Source organism: Ptiloglossa arizonensis, chromosome 1 (genome assembly GCF_051014685.1).
Source record: "Ptiloglossa arizonensis isolate GNS036 chromosome 1, iyPtiAriz1_principal, whole genome shotgun sequence".
Lineage (NCBI taxonomy): Eukaryota > Metazoa > Arthropoda > Insecta > Hymenoptera > Colletidae > Ptiloglossa > Ptiloglossa arizonensis.
In genome coordinates, this window is record NC_135048.1 from 16,343,943 (window position 1) to 16,370,472 (window position 26,530).

The 26,530-nt window shown below is 35.9% G+C and overlaps 1 protein-coding gene across 1 annotated transcript; it reads left to right on the forward strand.

Moving 5' to 3' along the window:
• The first annotated feature begins 433 nt into the window (after window positions 1-433).
• On the forward strand, window positions 434-26,134 carry Dat (Sodium-dependent dopamine transporter). The gene is made up of 12 exons (XM_076326650.1): window positions 434-950; window positions 7,244-7,417; window positions 14,527-14,661; window positions 16,486-16,804; window positions 17,545-17,683; window positions 18,020-18,154; window positions 19,710-19,813; window positions 20,308-20,545; window positions 20,685-20,813; window positions 21,840-22,040; window positions 22,708-22,875; window positions 23,436-26,134. The coding sequence occupies exons 2-12, from the start codon at window positions 7,255-7,257 to the stop codon at window positions 23,646-23,648; spliced, it is 1,944 nt and encodes a 647-aa protein (XP_076182765.1). The 5' UTR covers window positions 434-950; window positions 7,244-7,254; the 3' UTR covers window positions 23,649-26,134.
• The last annotated feature ends 396 nt before the right edge of the window (window positions 26,135-26,530 follow it).

A 26,530-nucleotide genomic window follows, 5' to 3' on the forward strand; every position in this document is an offset into this window, starting at 1 on the left:
TATCTATCTAGAAACAATCGATATTTAGAGAGACTTTGCACCGACTAGTGTGGATGTAATAAAAGCATGCGAATACAAATATAAATCTAAACAGTGAGATACAATTTCATGCAAACAAAAAGTACGCATTTTTACAAAAACACGATCTATACGATTTGATTTATTCCGATTAGATTTCAAAATACACCGATTTCGGATTAATTAAAATACAATATAATCTCGTGCACGAATATTTCGTATTCGTTTACGAAGGAATCATTCTACTACGAAGCATGGATGCGCGCGTCTTTTCGCCGGCCGCGGAATTCCGGGCACACGATTGGTCCGCGTTTCCGCGTTACGCGACCTCACGACGTCACGTGACCACAGCGCGTATATACGTCCTGCCGCTGGCAAAGTTCCTCACTCACTCTTTCGAACCTTTACGACGCGGTTCACTTTTCGAATACGCACGCCGATTTTCTGATGGTCCGTCACCGTGATCGATGTGTAATTGATTTCACAATCTATCCGCAAAGGGACAGACCGTCCGTTCATGCGGCGATAGTTCTTGTACACCCATACTAGTACAACGATCTGAAAAAGCGCGCGTAAAGGATAGTAACCGTAGATTCCAGTGATCTAATGATTTCTTACGCGATGCCCATGAACTAAGAGAAGTAAGACACGCGTAACCGCGTGAGATCCGAGCGATACTTGGGACAAGTTTCAAACTTCTGCTCCCGCCCGAGGATCATTTTTTACGCGTAGACAAAAGCAGCGTTCTGTGGTCTGCTAGTGACGCGGGAATGGGTTTGACAGACACGAGTTTCGAGGTACTTTTGACTTTGTGGTGGGTTCTCGTCGTGGGAGTTGTGTGGACCGAAGGGGTCCGCGGTCAGTGTCGCGGTGTCTTGCCGAGCCGCAGCATCACTGGTCTCGTTCGTTAATCGTTTTGGACGTGTTTATTGGTAAGTAGAGATTGCACGATGCCATGTATTTGCAAAACTAATCGGGATTAATTTCCCGACATTGTAATTGAATCTGTTTGGATTTGTGTCGGTTCGATTCCTCTACGATGAACTTATCTTCGATAATATCCTGTTAACGAAGGAGGATATCGAGAATGTAAATTTGGCGGTTGAATATATTAAAGTTTGAAATAGTATCCAGTATCTTATTTATGTATTTCGCACTCGATTAACGTGAAAAATTATTTACGAATGAAAATCATGGCTATCGGTACGTGCGAAATAAGTAATTAGAATCGGTTAATGAAATAATAATTGTTAAATCGCACCGTCCGCGCAGGGAATTATCAAGAAACTATATGTACATATTTGTATGTATTTGGACATTCTTAAGAATGTGTTCGAGAAAATGAAGTGACATCGAAGTCACCGGTTTATAACGGTGTTCGTAAACGTCATGAATTTCATACGAGAAACAATGAGTAATTGTTAAGAACGAACGAAGAAATAATAAAATTGTCGCTAAATTTGCTTTCGTAATTATTAACAACTTTCGACCGAATATTCGAACATTCTCGACAATGTATTTCGTAAAATTAAATAAAGTTTACGTTGTCGTTAATTGTAAGTGATAAATTTTATGTAGACAATAATAAGTGAGTTCAAATTTGCACCTAATATTGTATTGTTGGCAATTAAAGGTCAAAGCAATAAGAAAATGTTATTAAAATGAAACAGAGATACTGAAATTTCAAGTAAAATATTCCTTAAGTAGCAAAATTAATTGAATTTCCTATGCTCTTATTTGACCGGTATTGTAATCCGTCATAAATTTCTGTTCAAAGACATGTTGCAATTTATACAAATATTATTTAAAATTACTTTTATAAAGATCAAAAATAAAATAATTAATATTTGTCTGCCCTCTACATTGCACTAATGCTCAAACTTCACATTGGATGCATTGCAACCAATTTTCGTTGAATGATTCCTTACACATAATATATTCGGTAACTTTTGTATCACTCAATGACTTCTGCACATTACTTGTTAACCTTCTTCTCTTGTTTTTGTGGCTTGTATTTAATTGTCTAGAGATGGACATGAGAATTAGTTTTGGCCGGTCGGTATTGGGGAACTTTTCTTTATATTGTTATAAACTTTTAGTAAAACGTATATACTGTCTTAATATTTTCAGCATTTAATAGCATACGCACTATTATTTTTTGTTTGTTAGTGATTACTTTTTTCGCGTCAACCATCTTCCCGCCCAAAATAATTATTAACTTTGCGAAAAATGACTCCGTGATATACTTTTTCTCCAAATACGTCTTTTTAAAAAATTGTCAAAATTAAAGATTTATATATTTCTAATCTTAATTGTATATAACAAGTGTTCATTAGAATCAAATATTCCACTATTCTGCAATCGATTACTTCAAATGTAATCTACACAGTACTATTATAATATTATTTGAGCGATAACAGGAAATTACCAAAGTAATGGTTCATTGTGAAAGTATATGTCGAAGAAAAGAAAGAAAATAAGGTCAGTATCATGAACGAACTCAATATATCGTAAATTTCATGTAATTCTATTACCCGTTGACAGAAATAACAACAATACTCATGTACTCGATAACGTATTCTAATATATGTACATGTTAAAGTTAACAATTCACTAAGTAATCCACGTTACGTTTAACAGTATCATAGAATACGTAAACACGATGAATGAACGATTCTAGATTTTTGAACGTAGTCTAAACACGAAGTCCATTCCTCGTTTTTATTTTTTTTTTGGCAAATTATCGGTGTAATGGGTCAACAGTCCTCGTTTTTGTACGAATTCGATATTTCGTCGTACGACAAAAATCAATTGGAAAAACTGTTTAAATAGGTGTGACGTTGCAGTTGTTAGTTGCGCATTGTTGGAAGTGCAGGTACTCTTAGTTTTCACGGTCATTTGCGGTCTCGATGATTATTCCTATTCTCGTGTTTCCAGAGTTTGCTCCTCTTTCCACGTATACATTTTAAACAATCCTTGTTAAATACGCAATTTGTGGAAAAGTGGAACGATTCGCTACAATGCACCTGATTATAAAAATGCAATCGGCCGATAGGAATTTATTATTTGAATCATTAGACGAATCCGTTACCACCTTTGAATTTATACATACGAAGTTTCATATTTTTATAAAATTTAAACGACAAAGAAAATATTTTTCTCTTTACGTTTTTTACTCTACGAATATGCAAGAGATATTGGGAATGTTTTTTATAGGTTCTTTGGTAACAAGGTTAATCAATTGTGGGTGCTTTTGTACGCAATTGATTGAAAGAAAGGAATCCTGTATTTTATAACGCGCGTTAAATATTAAAAAAATATAAAATCAATAACCGTATATCGGGTTATCTCTTTATTTATTTTACCTTTATTTATTTTACCTACCTTCAGTTCTTCCTAACTCTTCTTCCGATTCTTATCTCTGTTCACAAAATGCATCAAAGAAGAACTATAATAAGCCATATTATAAATCAGTTCGATAGTTTGGAACCACTTAGAATTTTCCCTTACAGATGCCTTTAAGTAAACATTTGAACGTGTCATAAAATAAAAAACAAAAAATTATTAGCTAAAAAGAGAACGAATATGATAATAAATTAGAAAAATACTTAAAAAGGATTCCACAGAATGCTTCAGATGATAGTCAACGTGTTAAAAAGATGAAAGATTCGTGATTAATGATAGAAATGATGCTATCTTTGTTAAGCTGAAAAATTATAATTCGGTCTCGAACAGTGTCAAACACGTAATTATTAAAGAAAAATCGGTAACCATTTCACACTTCTACCAAGGTATCGATATCCATTCGATGCTTTCTGGAAGAGCAAACTCTAGAAATACAAGAATAGGAATAATCATCGAAAGAAGGTATCGTCAAGTTTACAAACCCAGCAAAAGGATGTTCAGAGATTTATACATCGCTAGGGTGAAATTATATTTCACGTTCAATGGAATAAACATTGCAAGAGAACGTCTATACGATTGTTTTTATACATCTATTATTGTACGTACGTAAAATTTGATCCATCTCTGATCGCTGCTCTAATCGTATCAGTTTCATCGCTATTCGTAACGAAATTAATCGAACAGAAAAATAAAATAAAAAAAAAAAAAAAAAGAATAGGAGCCGTAGATAAAGAAACTTTAACATTGTAAAAGTTGCTTCGTGACAAGTCAGACAACAGAACGAACAGAGTAGATTGTCCCTGTCAAACATTGTTGCGATCTGTCAGAGATATAGGCACATCTCTAACGATTGATGAATTAATATTGCAACTTTTTACCTCGAATACACGAAATTGTTCTCCCTTTGTTTTTCCTATTCACAATGGCCGCCCGCGCGGGGTACTTTAAATTCCGTGGAATACGCGACAGACTTCGTTTCGTTCTCTTTTTTCCCGAACGAGTCACTTCTCTGGATCGCCAAGCAACCGTGACGGCGGGTACGTGCTTCAGAATTATTTCTCGGACGATTTTTCGTTTCGCAACGCTCGTTTACACATCTATGATTGAATCTAATTGCACAGCGGTGTGCTTTTTATCGAGTTATCCCACGAACGATATTGTTTCTCATCCGACAAACGCACACCTGTACGAGGTACATTCGTCGTTACTGATAGGTAAACAGAGACGTATAAAATTTTCATCCGGATCAAAGTTACAAATAAAGAAACGAAGAAAATTTGATCCGTTACTCGATGAATAAAAGTTGGTATATGAATTATGAAAACAAAGTATATTAAATGGATAAAGATTTAATCGTACGATCGAATGAGCCAATAAATCACTACACATTGGTTTTAACCATCATCTTTTATTTGAAAAAACGTTTTGCCATTTCTGTCCATAAGTTACCGAACACTCGCTTATCCGGTTTTGAAAATGCGAATTAAGATACGGACATTAATTTTCCGCGATCGTCTTATTATCTAATTTCGTTATATCTACGTGGTTTAATTTATTACTTCGTTCTAATGTTTTACGATGCGTATAAAATTTCGAAATTCGATTATGAAAATTCATGGGACACGCGTGCGAGTAATACTTGGCGAACGTGTCTGTCCATTATCAAGTACTTCCACTTGTGCACGGTATTATCTTCATTTCGTCTAACTATTTAGAACCAATTAAAACGGATCGCAGTGTCGTCTATTTTTGCAAACACTAATGCGAGTAGAAATTATGACCAGTGAACAGTGAACAGATACATTACTGATGTACTAATTTTTCTCGGAACTAAAGTTTGTATAAAAAATTAAAGCTTCTAAAGATAGGCTCGAAAATATACGTTAAAATGAAAAAGAAAATAACGTACAATGGATATTTATTTAGATTCGTTTACAATAAGTGAATATAACGAAAGAAGGTGATAAGATGGCTTCGAAGAATTGTATCAATATTTTCTCGCATTAGGATTTCATTTGTTATTGTGTGCCATAATCAGATACTGAACTTTTCAATCTTATTGAAAAATATCCCGATCCGAATTGGCTAGAAATCAACGAAACCGTGTCGAGAAAACTTGAAAAATTAATTCTCTTGAAAACAAAAATCAAATATCACATTATGCGATAACACGGAACGAAATTAATTTTACCACAAGCGGGACTCGTTTCTGTTACGATTGGGTCACAATCAGCCATGTTTGGTACCTAATATAGATCTTCGATCACTTATCCGAATAAAGTATAATACGTATCGATACGTGATTCCAAACTGGATAATTCCAAACCTTCTAGAAAATAGGAAAATATATACGGTGCTTGAAATGATTATTTTGTCGTAGTTACCACTTAACGAATACAAAAAATGTATACGAATAACTACACAACCAGTTTTGCAATTGAAACATTGAACGAAAAGATAACAAAGTAAATTCTCGTTTCGTCCGAGATTCATCGGGGTCTGGTACACGCGACCGTATAAATCGAATTAATCGAAGCAACGAATTAAAGGTGCCGAAATGTTCAACAAATTACGGGACACCTTGACGCGAGGCGAACGTTTAATTTCCATTTTCTAAGCCAGACGAGGAAGCGTCCAGTTGACCGACGGTCGGCCAGAGTACGCGGTACGTACCCTTCCAAAATGCGTGAATAACGCAGGCATCTGGTTCGAAAACCCGTGGCACGTATCTCGACGCGCCGGTTTTTCGTCGCACCTGTTCCGAGTGTTCCATCGTCGTTCGGCAATAACCGCCGAATATCAATTAATCGGGTCGATCTATAGACAAGCGTGGATCAGTGCGTGTGACAGAAAACCCCTCGTCGAGAGTCAGAGTCCTCTCGAGACCGGCACCGCGGCCGCCTTTGAAATATACGCTGTTTGTCCGCGACCCGTCACAGGGCACAATGAGCCTCGCTCGGAGCTTAAGCGTTGTCGCTTGAAGGGCTATCGATAACTTGTCGTCGCCAAATTACTCACGCGACCGCGCCCGCGCTCACACGCGTCTCGACCCCCCACCCTTCCATCGCTCTCTTCGGTTCCCCCACCACCTCCGTTCACCCGGTGCACCGGTTTTGAAAAATAATAATATAATAACCCTCGACCGGCACCGGGTGAATTAGCGATTTTTTAGGCGCGTTAGAGAAAAACCATCCGAAACGAGATCCCGTTACGCTTGTCAACTCGATCGGAACACCGGTGTCCGTTCGATGGAGATCTCTCGATCTACCGCCGCGTTTCACATCAGAGGTTTTCACGGAGTGCGCGCTCTTCGATTGAAATACGACGATCAGTCGCGCAATGGTACTGTAAGGTAGCCGGTAAGTCGGCGATGGTCCAAGGAACGTTAGATTCGTTCTTGTCGGATCGTAAATTTCGAACAATTAGAATTTTTAAAAACTGTCATTTTCGTGTTTTCTTAGATTGTTCCCTGTCCGTGATTTCATCCAGAAGCAGTGAAATCATTTTTTTCACTTACCAGCTGTCTATAGTACTGTGCACGGCTCGTAAAAAGTCATGTGGAAGAAAAGAGAGACAATAGAGAGTTATATGTCCGAGTATGCCTCTTTTCTTCGATTTTTATGGTTTGGGACATTTTTTAGAATTGTAACACTTGTTTTCGCAATTGTACCGGAGAAGATAGGTCTAATTATATCGGCCCTTTTTGCTCCTGTGACGTTCCCCCGCTAATTTGGTAGCCCTCTGTAGTACTGTGCGCGATTGACAAGAAGTCATCTGGAAGAATAGAGAGACGACGGATTAATCGATCGATTTCTTGCAGGACAGCGAGACATGTCGTCGAGGGTGGTGAAAAATCCTCCGAAACTCGACGGCAGCGTCGATGGCAGGGAGACCTGGTCTGGCAAAGTTGACTTCCTCTTATCTGTCATCGGATTTGCCGTTGATCTCGCCAACGTGTGGAGATTTCCTTACCTGTGTTATAAAAACGGTGGCGGTAAGTGAATTCACTGTTTTTAATTAACGTTTCTTATTTTGTTTCATTATTATGGACAATATTGTGCAAATATAATCTCGAACGAACGCTGTTCAAGCTAAACCTCGTGAGATCTTTCGGGTTTTCTCACTCTCGTAATACTGGTACATACGTCTAAGAGCTTCCGTACGATTTCTTTGACAATGTACTGTGTACAGATCACAAGAAGTCACGTGAGATCGGCACAGGGGTTTGCCTCGCACTGTCTCGGTCTCAATACGTTTCATCTACATTCTTTGTTACTAGACCTAATTAATATGTGAGATCACTTTGGTTAATAGTACACTACAACTGAAAATGTTCGTGCAAGACAAAGTGTACTTCTTGTACTCTAACCAATTAGAACCATATTTCGTCCGTGGGACTTCTTATCAGTCGTGAACAATACATACTATTTACATTGGGTAGCACTATTCAAGAAATCTGCTTAATTTGAATGTAAAAAATTCGAATTTTTTTTTAAATTCGAAAAGTTGGAGCGCTATAGTTCTATGAACCGTACCCTCTGTAATCTAACACTGTACACACTTTAAAAGTATTTTGTTTTTCTTTTTCAAATCGATCGATGTACTATTTTGAGAAACGATAGATTTACTTCAAATTTCTCTTAAACTTTAACTCGGTATCTATGAAAGTCTCTTTTCGTTGTTTTCGAAAAATCGAATTATTTTTTTTCAGATCTTGTAATTGTTTCGATTTAACGAATAATTTTATTTATTTTGGCGCGGACGATACTTAAATCTACGCAAAATGAGAATGCTTTTTACGAAAAGAAAATCTTAAATTTTTATCAGATTGGATGTTTATAGAAGTATTCAAATAATCTCAGTAACACGAACCAACTTGATGTTACTTGTGTAATTTAACGCGGATTAACTCGCGGATAGAATCATAAATTTCTACCAGTTTAATTTAAATACGCGTGACTCAATTTTCCGCGCGATTAATCAACGTAGGTGTTTTCGATCATTTGCGCGTTGAAGTAATATCTTGGCGTTTATTTCATTCGTATAGTTTTCCTCTTATTCCTGTTTTTCCTTTATTCTGACAAGGATTACGTTGTTTACTATTAAGAAATAGATCAAATAATTCCAGGTAAGCGTATGCGTAAGAACATTGTAAAAAATGGGTAAAAAACGTGTATCATTTTCTAATTGCAAATAACAAGTATTGCGACTGATTTAGAGAACGCTGGAAAATCGATGGGGAGTAAATAGATCTCTAAATGCCACAGTTACTTAGCTTTAAATTTACGGATTGACATTTCTAGAATTAAACGAAGTATAAAATACTTTAAAGAGAGAAGACCAGATTTGTGAAATATTTTCAGAAATTATAAATGAATATTTTCGAAGTATTTTTAAGAAATGGACAAATTTTTCGTAGGCGATTAAATTTTGTAAAATGTCTTCGGGGATCTAAATAAATTTTACAACACAACAGTTTGTAATTTTTTCACGGAGATTATTCTAAAATTCTCGTCGGTTAAAACGATCACAAAATGCAGTTAAACTGTAATCGCGATCTAAAAATTATTACTTCTGCTGATTGAAACGTAATATTTCGCGGTACGTTATTAAAAAGATCCAAGTGTCGACTGAATTACTTGATCTCGCAAGTATGATTGCCATTACAGGGTAATATACTTTGTAATAAATTGCAATGCCGAGTCACATCTTTCCGTAAAGTTGCCGGATGATAAGTATTTGCGCAGATTTACACCAAACGAAACATATCTGTCATCTTTCACGCCCTAGCTCGTTTTTATTTCAATATGCTCTGATTTTGCCTCACTGATGTCTCGTAACGTTGTTAAGTGTTATTTCGCTGCTGCAATGGGGGATGCATCAAGTAATGCACTCCTGTAGCCAAGTAATACGGCGTTAACCGGTCGGCTAATTGGCATTTACCTCGTGGAAAATGACCCCGAGATTTAGATTTCACTTCAGGGTTCTTATCTGCGAAAGCGTCCGCAGGACTCGAAATTGGCCCAAATTAAAGCGAAAGAGTAATTTAAGAGTTGCATACCATCTCAGAAGATTGCACCGTTCTGGTTGATTTCATTTTCAACGAATCATCGTTACACTTACGATCCAGCAATTTAACCGAACTCTTATTATTTTATTTCCAATTTGTTCGTAAACTTTCCATCTATACTGAACTTGCGTAATGTGTTTGAAAATAACGAAGAAAAAGCCTAATGTGTTTATTCAATGCGGTACGTCTTTGGAAACACTTTGATCCGATTTTCGCGACGAATACGTCATCGACGTATTATATAAACACTAGCAGCACCCTGGAAAAGAATTCAAGAAGTTAAGCGCCGTTTATTGTCTGCAACTGACGCTAAGATGAATACTCGAAACGAGGAGAGACAGAGTACTCGACTCGTCTTAGAATCATATTACACCGATGTTTCTGAACGACCTTCTCAAACCGTTGTAGAAATTGGTTCTTGAGTAACTCAAGATCGGAATTGTTCTTAGAACGTTACCCGAGTCCAGTGTGTATCGGATTCCGGTAAACAATAGTCGCGATACGCTTTGCATTCTGCCGTGCTAAAGCAAAGCTACCCTCTCGTGCCGTGAAACTTCGCTCCCTTGTGCAAACCTTCTAATAACGACTCCATCAAGCAGCACGCAACGACTTGGAAGACTACGCTCGTCGACGACGATGCTATTAGCTGTTCTATCGAGTCTCTCGTAGGAATACGATTAGGGCCGGCTATCAGCGATACGGGGCCTCCTCAAAAGCGGCTGCTAACTCAATTAAGAGGAGAGTAGGGCGCGCCATTAGTACCGGCAAGATCGGTCGCTAATTTCCAATTACCTTAATTAATTATAATTTCCCATTCGGGCCGGCCTTTGATCATGGACGCTTGCGACGCTTCTACCTGCTGCAATGTCATCGTACGCGATCCATTATGTCGCGTGATTTCGTCGAATGTTTCGCGCTCCTTCTGTTAAGGACACGTGACTCAGTTTACGTCGCGTCGTTTTTGAGACCGTCGTTAGAGCGTTCACGGTTTGCCTAGATTTTCAAGAACATGAACGAGGCTGGAAATTATCGACCAACTGTCTTCGGAGGAGTCACTCAATAGGCCCACACGCGGCGAAGAGACTCACGACAATGTCACTAAACGGTTTTCTCGAAGAAATAGCTCTTTCTGGAACGTTGTTTCAGTATTCTTACAGAACTGTGTTAGTCAATTTCGTAAACGTGTCCCATAACGAGGGAATCGCTCCAATTTTCACCGGTCTTAACCCTCGCTGTACTGCGCGTGGGTCTTCTCAGACCCGGAGAGAATTATCGCAGAAAATCGTGCACGTTCGCTTCAACGTACAGAACTAACTGAATTGTATTCGACGATGTTAAGAATAGGTAGTAGGTATCGTTCGAATGCAAAAAATAATTTAGTATTTTCGAGTTGCGTCCTCGTGAGCAGAAAGGCAAAGTCCATATCTGTCCATATCTCGATTACTGTCAAATTTATCGAAAATTTATACAAAACGAAACAGTTTCCAAATTTAATTATCCATAAATTTTGTTATATGAAATATTACAATGAAAACAACCATAAGCGAGATATCGTGCATTTTATAGTTGGAGCTCCATGCATCCTGGATTTCAAGTTGGATCACGCTACAGATACGTTTCAAGCTTGATTGCAATTCCTCCAGTCATTCTCACGATGTGGTAACAGACTTAGATAATTGCGTTTTTAAATTTGGAAAATACAATTGGTTTTCTATTGCACGCAATTTCTGCTGACGATCTTTTTAATCGAAATTTTGTAAAATAATCGAAGAAACAGGTGTTTTAAGGAATTCGTGCATCGCATGAAGACTTCCACGTTTCAAACACAAAGCGTCAACGGTCAAAGCGTTATCGCACGCTCAAAGGATGGAAATTGAACGGAAATGTTATTTAAAACCGGACATTTGCTTGTGACACAGACAGGATATCTCTTTATACGTTGCACGCGTGGATGAATCGCAAGATAATTATAGAAAATAAGAATTTCTCGATTGATTGTTAAGGAAGGGCAGTACAGTGTTATCGAATATTATCGATTTAACATTAGTTTATTGGTAAAGTGTCGAAAACAATGACAAAAGGAGTTTTCATGCCTTGATCACCTTATTTCACGGTATTTCTAGAATGTTTCCGTTTTGATGAGACTTTATTAAGGTAGTATAATACATAATGTAAAATTTTAAGAGGAGTTAAAAAGACATAGCGGTTGTACATTTTTGAAAATGAAAACGATCAATTTTTATCGGTTCTTGACCAGCTAAATTTAATAATTCGTGATCCCTAGTTATGATACACCGATAATTGTGATATTAAATGGAGATCAAATTCTAGATATCAAACACGAAACATTTTCATTTAAATGTCCATAATAAATGTAAAGTAAGTAAATAAAGAAATTTGAAAAATATCTAGAATTTTTCATTTCCGAAATTCCTATTAATAAAGAATTCACAGTTTATTCGAAATAGACAGATCAAGATCGCATACCGTGGATGCTCCCTTCATCAATTGAAACGCGAATCCTCTCAAATACACTGTACATTCTTTTTCACGGTTCTATCTTTTTTCTTTCCGATAAATTCTCCCTCGTAACCACGGAGACGTAATCGCATTAAGAAAGAATATTCTCTTCTTCTCATGCCTCGCGGCTAGCCAGATTACTTTTTCCCTCTCAATGATGAACAAATTCAATGAAAGTGCCCCTTAATGTTTTTTATTCATTTATCTACGATAAACAAAAAATATGTTTTGTTCGTAACGTTCAGGGAATACGTACTTCTTTCCAAAGAGTATAACAGAAAAATAGTTTAGTGTTAATTCGTACGATGAAGGAATTTTATATTGTTTGTATGCGTAAAATATATTATTTTTATACAGAGAGGTTACACTTTATTTATCATAGAGAGGATATTCGGACAAAATTGTTAAAAGAAAATTTTTGTCAGTACATTTACGCCGATGGCATAAATTTTATATCCTTAATTACAGGATACATGGTGTGTTGTGGTAGAGAACTCATATGAGCTTACAGGTGGTAATCCTGTTTAGAATATATACGCAAACAACATTACGAGTTCCTAGCATACCACAAAATAAATCGTTTAGTGAAAGTTTTGTACATATAACACATTTTACACACTATTGTACATATTGTGGATAAAGACACTTGAAGTTGGACCCATCGAATCACATTAATTTGTACAATCGAATATTACACGACTGTTACATGAATTAAATCTTTCTTGGAATTAAGACACTCCTCTTATCAACTCTGAGAAAAGGCCTGCTATTGTCGATCGAAAAATTCGAAAGTTTTTTTAAAAGAAATTCTGCATCAATCTGAATAGATAGCCATTCCGTCGTTTGAACTAATGTCTAAAGTTGTCAGTTAAAATCTCATCGTATATCATTCTTACTAATCGTATAAGATTAAATTGGCACATGACATGTAGGTTACCTCAACCTACGTAATGGTACAAATGAGTCTTCCAAACTATCTTGGAAAAATCTTTCTAAGAAAGTGAATAGATGTGTAATTTAAGAAACTTTTAATGGGATTAGCCATGTAACTGGAGCAAAGTGATGTAGTGGTGAGGGATTACAAAGGGTAAGGGGGTCCCAGAAGCTCTCAGAGGGATAAAGAACGCTAGTGATAGTGAACTTCCAGTCAGACGTATTTTGCATCGAATATAATAGACTAACTTCTTGCGTAGTCATTGTTTCAGAGATTATTTTGAGAAAAAGTTATCGAAATTGGTAAATGCTTAAGAAACTGTATACATTTAGAGACATTTGTATTAAAACTTTGTACACCCTTGCTCCATTCATCAAATAGAAAGTTGACCGAAGAATTATCCTTTAAATTGAACGTGTTGTGCGTCAAATTTTACAACTTTTTAAATATATTTGCATAAAGCACAAACTGTGGATATATTTATATTCCAACAACGACAAATTGTTCCGGTCCGTTTGTTTTAGTTGCTTAACGCGATTGCAACGCGTTTTGGATAACAGATGTTATTTAATTTCTGAAAATTCGTATTCGAAAATTTCCAATATTCATATTTCTTCGATCGTTTGACGAATTGGCTTTATCTGAATCGCTATTTTAGTTTCACCTTGCCACATTTTCGAAAGTTCACTATCGAATTGCGCACCTAAAAGCACCTCGCTACCGCTGGTGCTCTGAATATTCTGCAATTCAGTTATGCAGCTAACACGGTGATGCGAGTGGTTCGCACATCACTCTTTTTTCCCCCTCTCTTCGTGCCATCCCCTTGATACGAGGCCAATGTCATCACAGATGATAAGAATCTGGCGGTTTCTTTTAACGACCGCAATCAAATCGAACGCATCCGAGTTTAACAAAGGCGTGAACAAATAATTACCAAAAGATTCATGTTTCTTATGTTACTTCCAACATCAACCCCTTCACTCGAATGTTTACACCTTGTACATTTATCAAAAAATATAAACTCTTTTCATGCATACAATCGGTTCTGTAATACTTTTTTTTTAATCAACCATGAGGGTTGATGATGGGAGTAATTTGAAAAGCACGAATTTGTCGATAATTATTTTTACGCCGTATTGCAGATATAAAAAGAAGATAAAACTTCTACTTAAATTTGTTTCGATATCATTCATTGTTCTACAGTTATTCTGGTGAAAACGAAAAATCTGCATTTTTTTTCAAAGGGATTGATTTCACGCCCCTTAAACCGTATTGTGGCACCAACGAAAAATGATTTTGTGCTATGGATGAATTTTTCTACATTTTTTGTACAATTTTTGGATTCTCTAACTGTTTCTGTTAGACTTTTCAATAAATTTTGATACATCATCTAATAACATTTGTTACGAATATTTTTCTTCTAACCTTTGTTATGATTTGTTTCATATCCAGTAATTTGATAGTAATACAATCGACATCAGCGTCATTTTGTTCTAATAAATGTTCTTAGAATTTTCTAATTTGAAAATCGAACTGTCAAGGAAGGGGAACTAAATTATCAATCCATTTATGTTGACAGGTGCCTTTTTGGTTCCATATTGCATAATGCTGGTGGTGGGTGGAATTCCTCTCTTTTATATGGAGCTTGCCCTAGGTCAGTTCAATAGGAAGGGCGCGATCACCTGCTGGGGTCGTATAGTACCACTTCTAAAGGGTAAGTAGACGTCAATTCATATTTTCTGATTTGCATTATTTCGAATTACTCAATAGAACGTTATTATTTCAGAAATTACAATCAATTTACTGTTGTTTCTCGAGCTTTTAATTTACACATTCTTTAATTTGATAATAACAGGATTTTAGAATTTCACACCGTCCTACTTTATTAACGTCTCGATTTGATAATTTCGCAAATTCGTACTTGCTAGCTTCTCTAATTTTCTAACACAGTACGAGTAAACTGAGCTTCAGATTGTCTAAAAAGATTTTTGTTAAACATGAACTCTTCAAATTAAAAGCAAAGTTTTTTATTCATTAAAACAGTCACTCAATTATAATCTTTTGTTACTACTCTGACAGAAGAGGATTTCGTTTGTTAGTTCAAAGTAAAACTGGGTAGCCTTTGCTTTATCCCATGGAGCCACATTAGCGTTTGATTTGGATATGACAGCCCGTATCGCGAGAATATGTACATACACCAGAGTGGTTAAAATTCTCCCTTCGGTGAGATTTTACGCGTTCAAGATGTCGAAGTTGAAAGGAAATGAAAAATATTTTTACTCACAGAGGTCTTGTCTTGTCAAGGTTTCGACTTATAGAGGTTCGAGTTACAGATGTTCGACTGTAAGCATTTAGCATTATGAAAATGAGACTGTTAAAATGGGGTATTTGAAAGAAATTATCGATAAATGAAATCTAGAAAGACAATTCGTTGCTTAGAATATCGATTGTGTGACGAAAAAACGTTGAAAGCCGTTGCGAAAAGAGTAGAACGAGTCACGAAGTAATAACGTCGAAAATTCTTTCTCCATTTTATCTAATGTACCAAAATGGCGCTCGACAATAGGCGTAACAGCGTCACCGAACGAATACTTCTCCGAACGACTATCGGGACATTTCTAAAAACGTTCCGAAGCACTTTACCGTCATCTCCTCCAATGAAGAACGACGCATTAGGTACACCCGGTATATTTTCTTTTATTGTACAGTTCGGTGCGCTGCGCGGTGTTTTATGTAACGCGTATAAATCCGGGGAAATCCGAGGGTGGACGAGCACTCGAGAAGAACCTCCATTTCCGTCGATTTCCTGCTTCATCGCAGCGATTTCAGTTAGGGCCGTTGCGATGATCGATGTAAGCGCAGGAGTCTCTTGTCTCCCGCGTGCTTTTTCCTTTTGATCCGCATCGATGAACGACGTAATTGATTCGTCGTTGAAGCCGACCCTCCCTACGGGATAATGGAATATTCCCTGGTTCGAGAATTGGGATATAAAATATGTCCCGGGAGATTTTTAATCCTTTCGAAACGAATGTCCTACGGATGGAACGAGATCCGTCATTTTTCACCGGAGAAATTATTTCAATCCCTTGGTGAATTTAACGAGCGATCAAACGTTAAATCGACCGCTATCGACTGCGTGAACTTTAAATGTAAGAACGAAAGGAAATTGATCTATTGTATTTTTCATCGATTAATATTCCATATCCAAAAAACTATTCTAATTTTATTCAATTCTGATCGTTCAAACCAGAGAAATCCATCCCATCGTGCGATTAGAAAATTTGGGGAGGGTAGTACAAGGACGCTTATATTTTCTATGCACGTTATCATTCTTTTGTGCAAATTAGTAGAAAGATTGTTCAAAGTGTGTACTTTTAATGTATGTATGAAAGGTTTATATTGGATCGTTTCGTATCGATGGGAAAAATTCTTAAATATTAATTTCTTTTCAGCCCGAAGGGTGGTGATCGTACAAATGAGATAGAGTATTGAGTGTATGTTTTTCGTAAACGATCGTAGCAGTATATTTTTTGAACAGGAATCGGATACGCCGTGGCTCTGATCGCATTCTATGTCGACTTTTACTACAACGTGATCATTGCCTGGGCGTTGAGGTACTTCTTCGCCTCGTTCTCCAGCCTTCTACCGTGGACCACGTGCGACAATCCGTGGAACACACTTCATTGTCGCGCATTCGATGCGAATATTTCTTACACGTTCGACGATACATCTCTTGTCGAACCATTCGATTCGAGAGACTCCAGCAACTCGTCCCTAATCGAAGAATACTTGGACAGGACTTCGAATCAAGGCTACAATAATACGTGGTACACAAGTGCCGCCCAAGAATATTTCAAGTAAGTCTACTCTTTGGTTTTCTTTCCTGTGTTAACACTGTAGCGTTCAACGATGCATATTTGCATCAACTTAGTTTTACATCGGTAACCTTATATCGCAATATTATATCCACGAATCGATATTTATTTAAAATAGAAAATATTGAAAAATTAAAGACGATCTTTTTACCATTTTTTTCTTTTCTCCATTTTCTGACATAATTTATCTTGATTAAACAGAATTGTGATAAAATGTAAAGTATTGCGCGCTTTGTGGTTAATTTTGTATAAATTCGTGGTATACACTCCTAACGGAGACGAACGTTGATCAGAGATGGTTAAAATTTTATTCAGTTAAAAGATAACAATAAAATCAACGTGTAGCGATTTATACACAGTGTTTATTCGATTGGATAGTTATATTTTGATTTGTTTATTGTAATACACTTCATACTATAATTCAAAGTCTAAATTTTATTCGACGAATAACGGAAGAAATAATGTTCGTCTATTATTTGTTATTCGAAATTTTCATTTAAATAAAAATTTTACCCGTATCTGCTTAAAACTTGGTGAGTACAATTAAAAAAATATAAATAGGATGTAATGGTATCATTTTTGTAACGAAAGAGTAATATGTATTATAATTCAAACTTTTAAGTTCGCTGTTCTTGTGTGTCCTCCGTAAAATGAAGAAAGTTATAATAAAATAAGAATAAAGAAATATTTGAACCAGACCGATACTGTAATTCTTTTTAAAGCCGAGCCATTCTAGAACTTCACGAGAGTGAAGGCTTGCACGATCTTGGAGCAATTAAGTGGGATATAGCGTTGTGCTTGCTGGTGGTCTACATCATTTGTTACTTCTCTTTATGGAAAGGCATTTCTACTTCCGGCAAGGTGAGACTTGGATACTCGATCCAAATTCGGGTCTTTTAAACATTTTTCTGTTTAAGTTATTTCAAGAAGACATTTTAGAATTTTTGACAAGTAAATTTGAAAGTAATTTGTTCAAAGGAATAATCTATTCACGGTTTTGTTTATTTAATTTCTTTATTTCTTTATTATTTAATATTGTTTATTCTTGACTATCGAATGTTCTAATTTATTTAAATAAAATTTTCATTAGTAATTTCGACAATTATTACAAATTTATTTAATTTAGAATGTCGGTTGCTAATTTAGAAAATAATTAATAACTGTACTAATGAAAAGAAAATGAACTTTTCGTTACAGGTAGTTTGGTTCACGGCTTTGTTTCCCTATGCTGTTCTACTAATTCTACTTATACGAGGCGTCACGCTGCCAGGAAGCCTAGAAGGAATACGCTACTATCTCAACCCGAACTTTTCCGCCATCACAAAAGCGGAGGTAATCAAAATTAAATTTCCACTTATAATAGTACGATTTAAGCGTGAAAATTTAACGAATTAAATTTCTTGGAAGAAATAGTCGATTACTTTTATTATACGATTTATCGTGGATTTTCTATTCTTTTCGTACTTCTATTTATCATAAGCGAATATACTCCAATAATTTTTTTTAGTAACATCACTTTCCTTCCACGAATACTATAAATTCGTTTAATACAAACCTGATAAATGTTTAAGTTACGAGAGTGTCGAGAAATGACCCCAGAAGCGTAAATCGACAAGAATAATTCACTCTCGTCTCGCTAACAATTTTCGCGAAGAAGAAATCCATTAAATCGAAAAGAGAATAATTATACATATTTCGTATGTTATTATCGTAAAGTGATATAAACGTAGATACTATAATATTTATACGACGTAAGATCATTTAAATCCAAACAAGTGTGAGACAAGTTGAGCGAACAGTGATGTAACAATCGAAAGAATGAAATCACTCGTACGTGGTGTGCTATAGTAACTGCCAAAGTGACTTCTGACGATAAGTAGAAAAGTTCACCGTAGCGAACCACCTTGTGTTCGGTGGACTTGGTGAAACGTTTTCCAACGGATGATCGCAGAGTTATGAAGTGCCCATTTACAGTGGCCATGGGGTAGAATAAAAAAAACTGGAGGCCAGGAAGTTAATGCACTGGCATAAGAGGGTCGGAAAAATAGACCAACGTCGCGAGAAATATTGGGAGGGAGAGAAACGTGCTAGGTTTATCCGACGACGCTGAAAATGGAAACTCTGTGTACCTGTCATAATGACCATTAGAGTTCGGTCAGCCACGGGTCTGGAACCGCACGTTCGACCCTCTTGACTCATAAGCGGAATGCATTTCTCTCCAGCGACTTAGCCGCGTTTCTGGATCGCTAAAATGGATTTTATACAGCGACCGAGGGAATTTGTTGGTTCGTAGAATCCATGGATATACGGGGAATCATTTCTACTCTGCCTCTTTTCTTGAACGACATTTCTATTCTTTTCGTCTAAACTCCCTGTCGTTGTTTACGTTCGCGCACATTGAGTGCCACATGAACACGTAACCGGTCGAAACGTTTCGATAATTTCGTAGGGGAAACAGTACTACGAAATATTTTACAATATTATTTAACCGATACGTAATTATCGTGTATAAACGCAATCATCGTATCGTGGGCCATCGATGATGTTCTTCTTCCCAATAATAATTTTTATAATCTTCGTGGATGTTGCAAGTCGTACAAACGTGTATAATAAATGCAATAACGTGGACCATCGCTGATACACGCGGCTCGCGTACGATTCAAGACCGAAATTATACTTTCAGACAAACGTATATCAATTCGAATCGCTTTGATTCTTAATTTGGACTTTCTGTGCACGGAAAAGAGCCAGGAACGTGCAGGAACGGATTTAATATCGAGCTTTTCCTACTTTGTCCGAGGGAAAAGCAATTCTGATTTTTAATTATAAAACAAAGTTTACGAGACCATTCCACAGCTTTTGCTAAGAACCCTGAACCTCTTTTTAGGTATGGGTAGATGCTGCAACACAGGTGTTCTTCTCCCTCGGGCCGGGCTTTGGGGTGCTATTGGCTTATGCGAGTTACAATAAATATCACAACAACGTTTACAAGTAAGATATACATACACATGAAATTAAAAATATTTCTCTCTAAAATTACTCCTGAAAAACAAACTTTTCATTGCTAAAAATTACAAAACGAGAATCAAACAATTCGAACGTTTCATCGAGGATAAATGTGTAACATAATATTGCCATATGATTGTTTTTTTTTTTCATTAAAAATAAACAGACAACAGAGGCAATAATTCGATAATAATACGAGGTTTGATTTTGCAAAATTTAATTTTGTAAAGAAAATATACATTCGATGAATTTACAAAATGGGATGGTCAGCACTTGGGACACGATAAAATAAGCCGATTTATTGTTCTTCTCTTATTTTATTATTTTTACATGATTCTATTTTGCACTTCAAGTTCATACTGTTATAGATCGTTGAACTAGTCTTGATACCAACTACAACTTCGCATTAGAAAATCTTCTACAGTCTTCTGCTTCTTCGCAAAATCTTGCGAAACTTTACCTGTTGCTTATTTTTCCAGGGACGCGTTATTAACCAGTCTCATCAACAGCGCAACGTCTTTCGTTGCTGGATTTGTTATCTTCTCTGTGCTAGGATATATGGCTCGAGCAAGTGGAAAGTCGATTCAGGACGTGGCAACTGAAGGTCCTGGTCTAGTGTTTATCGTGTACCCAGCTGCTATAGCTACTATGCCTGGGTCGATGTTTTGGGCACTCATCTTCTTCATGATGTTGCTTACCCTGGGACTGGATAGCTCGGTACAGCGTTTAATATAAATTTAACTAAAATTAAATTTGCGTAAATAATTTTACTCGATATTTTCAATTCACTTTCTATTAAACAATCAGCCTCTCATCCATTACAAGATATAATCATATACTTACTCTTTTTTTATAGTTCGGAGGTTCTGAAGCAATAATAACTGCTCTCAGCGACGAGTTTCCTATCATCGGGAATAATCGTGAAATTTTCGTCGCTTCGCTTTTCACGTTGTACTTCGTCGTTGGATTAGCTTCATGTTCTCAGGTAAAATAAATAACTGAACTAATTCTGCGGGATATTCAGAAAATGTTCATTGGAGTAAATACTTAAGCTGTGCTGTTTAAATGTAAAAGAGTAGTATGACATTTTGTAAATTATAAGTGAAAGATTCATAAAGTTGAATTCGTAAAAGTTGTCGAGTTATAAAATTTGGAAACTCCCAGAATTAAAAAAAAAAAAAATATATATATATATATATAGTTAAGAGTACGTATAGGAAGTTCAGCAACAGGTGTCCAAAACATTAAGAGGTGATTCTAGGTGCAGGAGTAAGAAGATAATCAAGAATGAAGTATTGTGTTTGAGACTTTGCATCTGAGTTATTAATTATTCGCTGAAAATAGTCCTTCTAAAAGATGTAGAATGGAAGGACATAATAGAAGGTGTCCCAATCATCGGTCGATTTACTTTTTCTCCCGAATTGAATTTTTCGTACTACGCCTGAATAATTTACACGCATTCTTTCACCGTGTACTTTTTCATGATTAATTTCCCATCTATCCAGATGACATATGTCAAGTTTCAGGTTAATCGGTTTGACGTTTTAAGAATACCGCGAAATTCAAATCGACCGGCGATGATTGGGACACCCTGTGTATCACCCTGTCATTCTTGTTTTTCATCTCATTTTATCACATAGAATCACCCCTTAAAATTTCGAAAACCTGTTAGATAAATTCCCTGTACATGATATAAACCAAAAATCCGAATTGTTGCAAATAAAGCATCTGATTGTGACCATGAGAGTACATTTGCTCTCTTCTCGTGCAAAAATTTCGTTTGTTATAGCAAGACTGCAAATTTTATGCGTTCGTGGCATGTATTAATAATATGAAAAACATTTCGTTAGTATTTAAAATATTATTTAATTTGACATTTCGTTAGTCTTAATATTTTCGAAAAGTATGTTCTAAAAATTTCAAGAAAAGGATATCAATTTCTTTTATATCGGAAAGGTGATGTTACTCCGTAAGGAACTCAATTACTATACATATTTTTTATTCACAACAGGGTGGCTTTTACTTTTTCCACTTGTTGGATCGTTACGCGGCCGGCTACTCAATGTTGTTCGCAGTTTTGGCAGAAGCTATCGCCATCAGCTGGATCTATGGGGCAGACAGATTCTGCGCGGATATTAAAGATATGATCGGGTTCTCACCTGGAATTTATTGGCGGGTCTGCTGGAAATTCGTCGCTCCGATATTTCTCATGGTATGCTCTTCGTGTTTTCCTTAAAATATTGCATACGTAAATATACGTAGGATGGCCGGTAACTGATAGTACAAGACGTGATATAGTTATTCTACACGAGAAATTGAATCGAAAATATAAAATGAAATTTCTTCGTACGAGGCTTTGTTTTCGAGGAAATCGATTTACAACTTTGCCAACATGTCTGCCCATTATTCGTTATTTCTACTTGAGTCGGTGTTCTTTTCTTGCTCGCACGATGTAACAAAAATTGATTCGTATCCTGTGATCGGAAAAGTTTTCGAAATCGATCGAAGGATAATATTTGTCACGAAACTGTTGGGAATTTGCAAAGGAGGTATAAATAAATCTTTTTTGTACCTGTAAATTAGACATAAAGTAACGTATACACTTTCTTTTCGAATTTTCTACGATTTCTGTGAACTCTGTCTGTCGTTTATAAATTAGAGCTACATTCGTGTAACAATTGGCGTACAATAATATTACAATTATAAATTAAATATGTTGTGCATATCCGCGCAAAGTGTTTCCAAAACAAATGGCGAAACTTTAGAATAGTACCAGAATCTTTTGTTTCGTACAACGAAACGAAGAAAAACGACAAAGTGTCGCTTTTTCAAATAGTCTTCTCTACTAGTCTTCTCTACTAGTCTTCTCTCTGTTATAGTTTATTATCGTTTATGGTTTAATGGGCTACGAACCGCTAACATACGAGGATTACGTTTACCCAGTCTGGGCAAACGTACTAGGCTGGTTAATTGCGACTTCCTCAATTGCCATGATACCCGGCATCGCAATTTATAAGATTATCGTCACGCCCGGGAGCTTTATTCAGGTAATTATTTTAATCTTAAAATATCTTTAATCTTAACCTTACCTTTAATCTTAACGGTATTTTACTTTCACCAACATGTTTTGGAAGAAAATACGATAATGTACTTTACCAATGGATCTAGAACTTCAATATGCGAAAAATCTCATATCAACACAATCTTCTTCTCAGTGATATACATATGTGTATGTGAAAAGATGTACCTACACTTGATCGTTAAAACTACAAGCATTTTAATATCTGTATCAACAAATATCAGACGCATCGCGAGCGAAGAACTACGTACTGATATTAAATTAATCGTTAACTCGTAAATATACATAAATCGTATTAGAATATTTCCAAAACGATCACCTTCTATCGAAATATCGATAGTTCAAGTTATCGTCCCTCTCAATCGGGCCTGAGATACGAAATGTCGATTTCCGAAACAAATTCGCTACCATCCCTCCTTAAAAAGTCCCGCGGTTGACCCGACGGCGTGCTTTTTATCGAGGGAATACCGTGTAAGGTTACTAGAGATTCGTTTAACATTATCAACGAAGTTGTTTACGTAATTACAGAGAATGAAAATTCTCACCACACCATGGAGGGATACCCAGCAAAGGAACGCGGATTTATCCTCGGTAGCAAACGGCGCGGTTCGTCGCAGTTTCATCGCAGACCAAGACTTGAACCTAACCAATGAACAACAGGAACTAACCAAAGAACAAACAGAGGTTATGATCCAATCCAGAGAAGGTATTAACGGGGATCCACCTCCAGAGCCGGTCTAGGACAGTGCGGTTGTGATTTTGCACGGTGCACGGTTCCAAGTATACCTTTGCTAATATTCCATTTGTTGGGGTTTAGTTTTACGCAAAAGTTTTTGCGGTAAGTCGGACAGACCGCGAACGCACTCACTTAGACTTTACGATGCGATCCTTTTGACGATTCTTTACTCCCTGAATGGCGAGTATTCGCGACCAGGCCTCTGTGAAGTGAACTCGATTCTCTCGACAGTGTGGAGGAAGCGTTTCACGACGCGTCGCAATTCATTAACGGGAAATTGTTCGACAAAGCACTGGAACTTCTTCTTTCCATCGTGGACCACAACAGACTCAGGTTTTCCAAACACTCATTTTGTTCCCAATCTAAGTCTCTTTACGCGCTGTTAATTTTTCTTCGTAATTTCAAGACACCAGCGAACCGATTTAATTTATCATGTTCTCCGGTTTGTTCATTTATTATAATCCCGGTGAATACGCGTTCAAATATCATTCACCCGACTTGGACGATTGTTCTTTTTAGAGACCGTATCGAGAGTCCTTCGAACGAAATCCTGTTTTTCTTGCAAACGATAGAAGAACGAATTTAACAACTAGCAATAATACATTATTGTTACGAATATTTAAAATAGTAGTAATAACGTAGCAAACATTTCGAAATAATAAATAGAAACGACGGTTTTGTTTCTTTGGCTAAGGTATACATTAAAAACTACATGATTCCATTTCAAAATGAATTTTAAACGTCTGAAAGAATCCAACGTGAAAAGTAACCGAGCGTCTCCAATGATTTCGAATACTTCCGACAAAGTATTTTTTTAAGCGCTTCAAAGCCATCAGTGTTTCTTTGAACGAACTCGTATACATATTTTTCGTATATGTTCTTGTACGGAACGAAATAATCAACGTAACACATTTTTCCCATCACGTTATTTTAAGATATATTTAAAATAACGTTTCTTCATCATCCTGGTGAATGAAATGATTAAAACACTGCTCTACAAACTAATCTCTCGACGAAGGATACGAGTGCATTGAAATTGTAATTACGTTTTTAAAAACAATAGTACGCATCTTTTGTTACGATTTCAACAATCTTTAAAGCAATAAGTTCTTCGTTTGACATATTACAAACATTACGGAATTTTTTGAATGAACTTGGTAAATATTAAATTGGTATTGTTCACACGCGAAGCCACTTGTATTATGTTTCAATTTGACCGTTCGATAACATCGTTTGACATTCGGATAAACATTGTTACAAATACTTTGAACTGATTGTGAATAGACTAACCTCCACTAAAATACCTCTCCATTGATTTAACTCGTTTCGATAACTTTGGAGAAGGTAACTTGAGTGTACCGAAACTCGAGTGTACCGTTCGACGAAGAAAGTAAATTGGATACTCTTAGAATGAGCGAAATAGCTATATTTCAATTCATAGAGTTTCTAATCTTATCGGTGCTTTTTTAAAAAAAACCTATATTCATTGTCTGACCTCAATTTCGACGAATTATATTTCATCTCTCGATAGAAACGTATGACAATGCTAACCCTTTGAGAATGGAAACTTTCAGAGAAGTTTTTGTAAACTAAACTCTACAAATATGGCTCTTCTGTAGAATAGTAGTAGTATTTTCCAAAATTTAGATACATTTTCTTGGAAGCGTAACGAAACGAATCTTGCTTTATTTTTATTTTATTTTGAAGTAATATTTTTTTAATAACATACGATTAACAAATGATGGCAAAATGGTATCTTTTCGTAATCGTAACCAGAAATTGAATTAAACTTGCATAAAAAAATGGACCTGGTAAAATGTGTTGGTGCATAAACTGAAATAAATGTACAAATTCGGATACTGTATCATTAATAGTTGTTCCGACAAAAATACGAAACGAAGCAGTTTTTACTTATTCGTCGCAAAGGATTGTCACAAATTTCTTGTAACATTAAAATTGCATATGGTTGACAGCATTATCGTGTCCAATTATTTTCATTTGATTGTTCGAGCGCTCTTACATAGTCTGGCTTGATCAGACGTACATGCTGTGTAGACTATACGCAAATTGTAACCACCGATCAGGTGTAAAATGTTACATTACACTGTATTAACGTTCAAATGTTATCAAAATAACGAAGCCTATCATCAAAAAGCATTTACGCTTTGTCGATTTAATATTTAGAATAGAACAGTCTTCAGACAGGCAATGCATAGTAAAGTGACGATTGTAAAAGAGATGGAATTATCAATTAACGTAGTCTCATTTCAACACGAGTTACATATATGCATATAATATGATCACAATAAATTATAGTTGAAATGAATATACTATGAAACTGTATAGATTACAAATTATTCAGTATTATATAATTATCTATGATTTTATCAAAACAGTATTTACACAATTACGTTTTATATACTTCTTTGACCTCATAGATTATTTGTGTAGAAATATTCTTCTATTTTACTTTCCTTTTCAGCATTTTTGTATACCCTTCTCAAAGTATTGAATTTAACTATTTCTGATGTAGATATTTAACTCTTTAATGCTATATGTATGATCCCTTTTCTCTCATTTCACTCCCTTCCTTTTGTACTATTATAAAACTTTGTGCAATAATTATTTTTTCTGTTCAATATTTTAATTACTTAACTCTTTAAGATAATTCTTATTAAGTATTATCCTCTGTTTCGTTTTGATTATATCTTTTATAACAAAACCATCAAAATAATTTTTAACTAATATTTTATTTTAACTCCATATAGTAATTATTTATATTATAGTTTCTTCACTCCTCAACACAATTATTACAAGATTACCTTTTATTTGGTTTTTCATATTTGGAAAAACAAAATGCTAATTTATAAATACAATTGTCTGTCTT

Coding starts and splice junctions, on each gene's coding strand:
- Dat (XM_076326650.1), top strand. CDS start 7,255: ATGTCGTCGAGGGTGGTGAAAAATCCTCCGAAACTCGACGGCAGCGTC. Junction 7,418..14,526: donor GTGTTATAAAAACGGTGGCG/GTAAGTGAATTC, acceptor TTATGTTGACAG/GTGCCTTTTTGGTTCCATAT. Junction 22,876..23,435: donor CGCCCGGGAGCTTTATTCAG/GTAATTATTTTA, acceptor ACGTAATTACAG/AGAATGAAAATTCTCACCAC.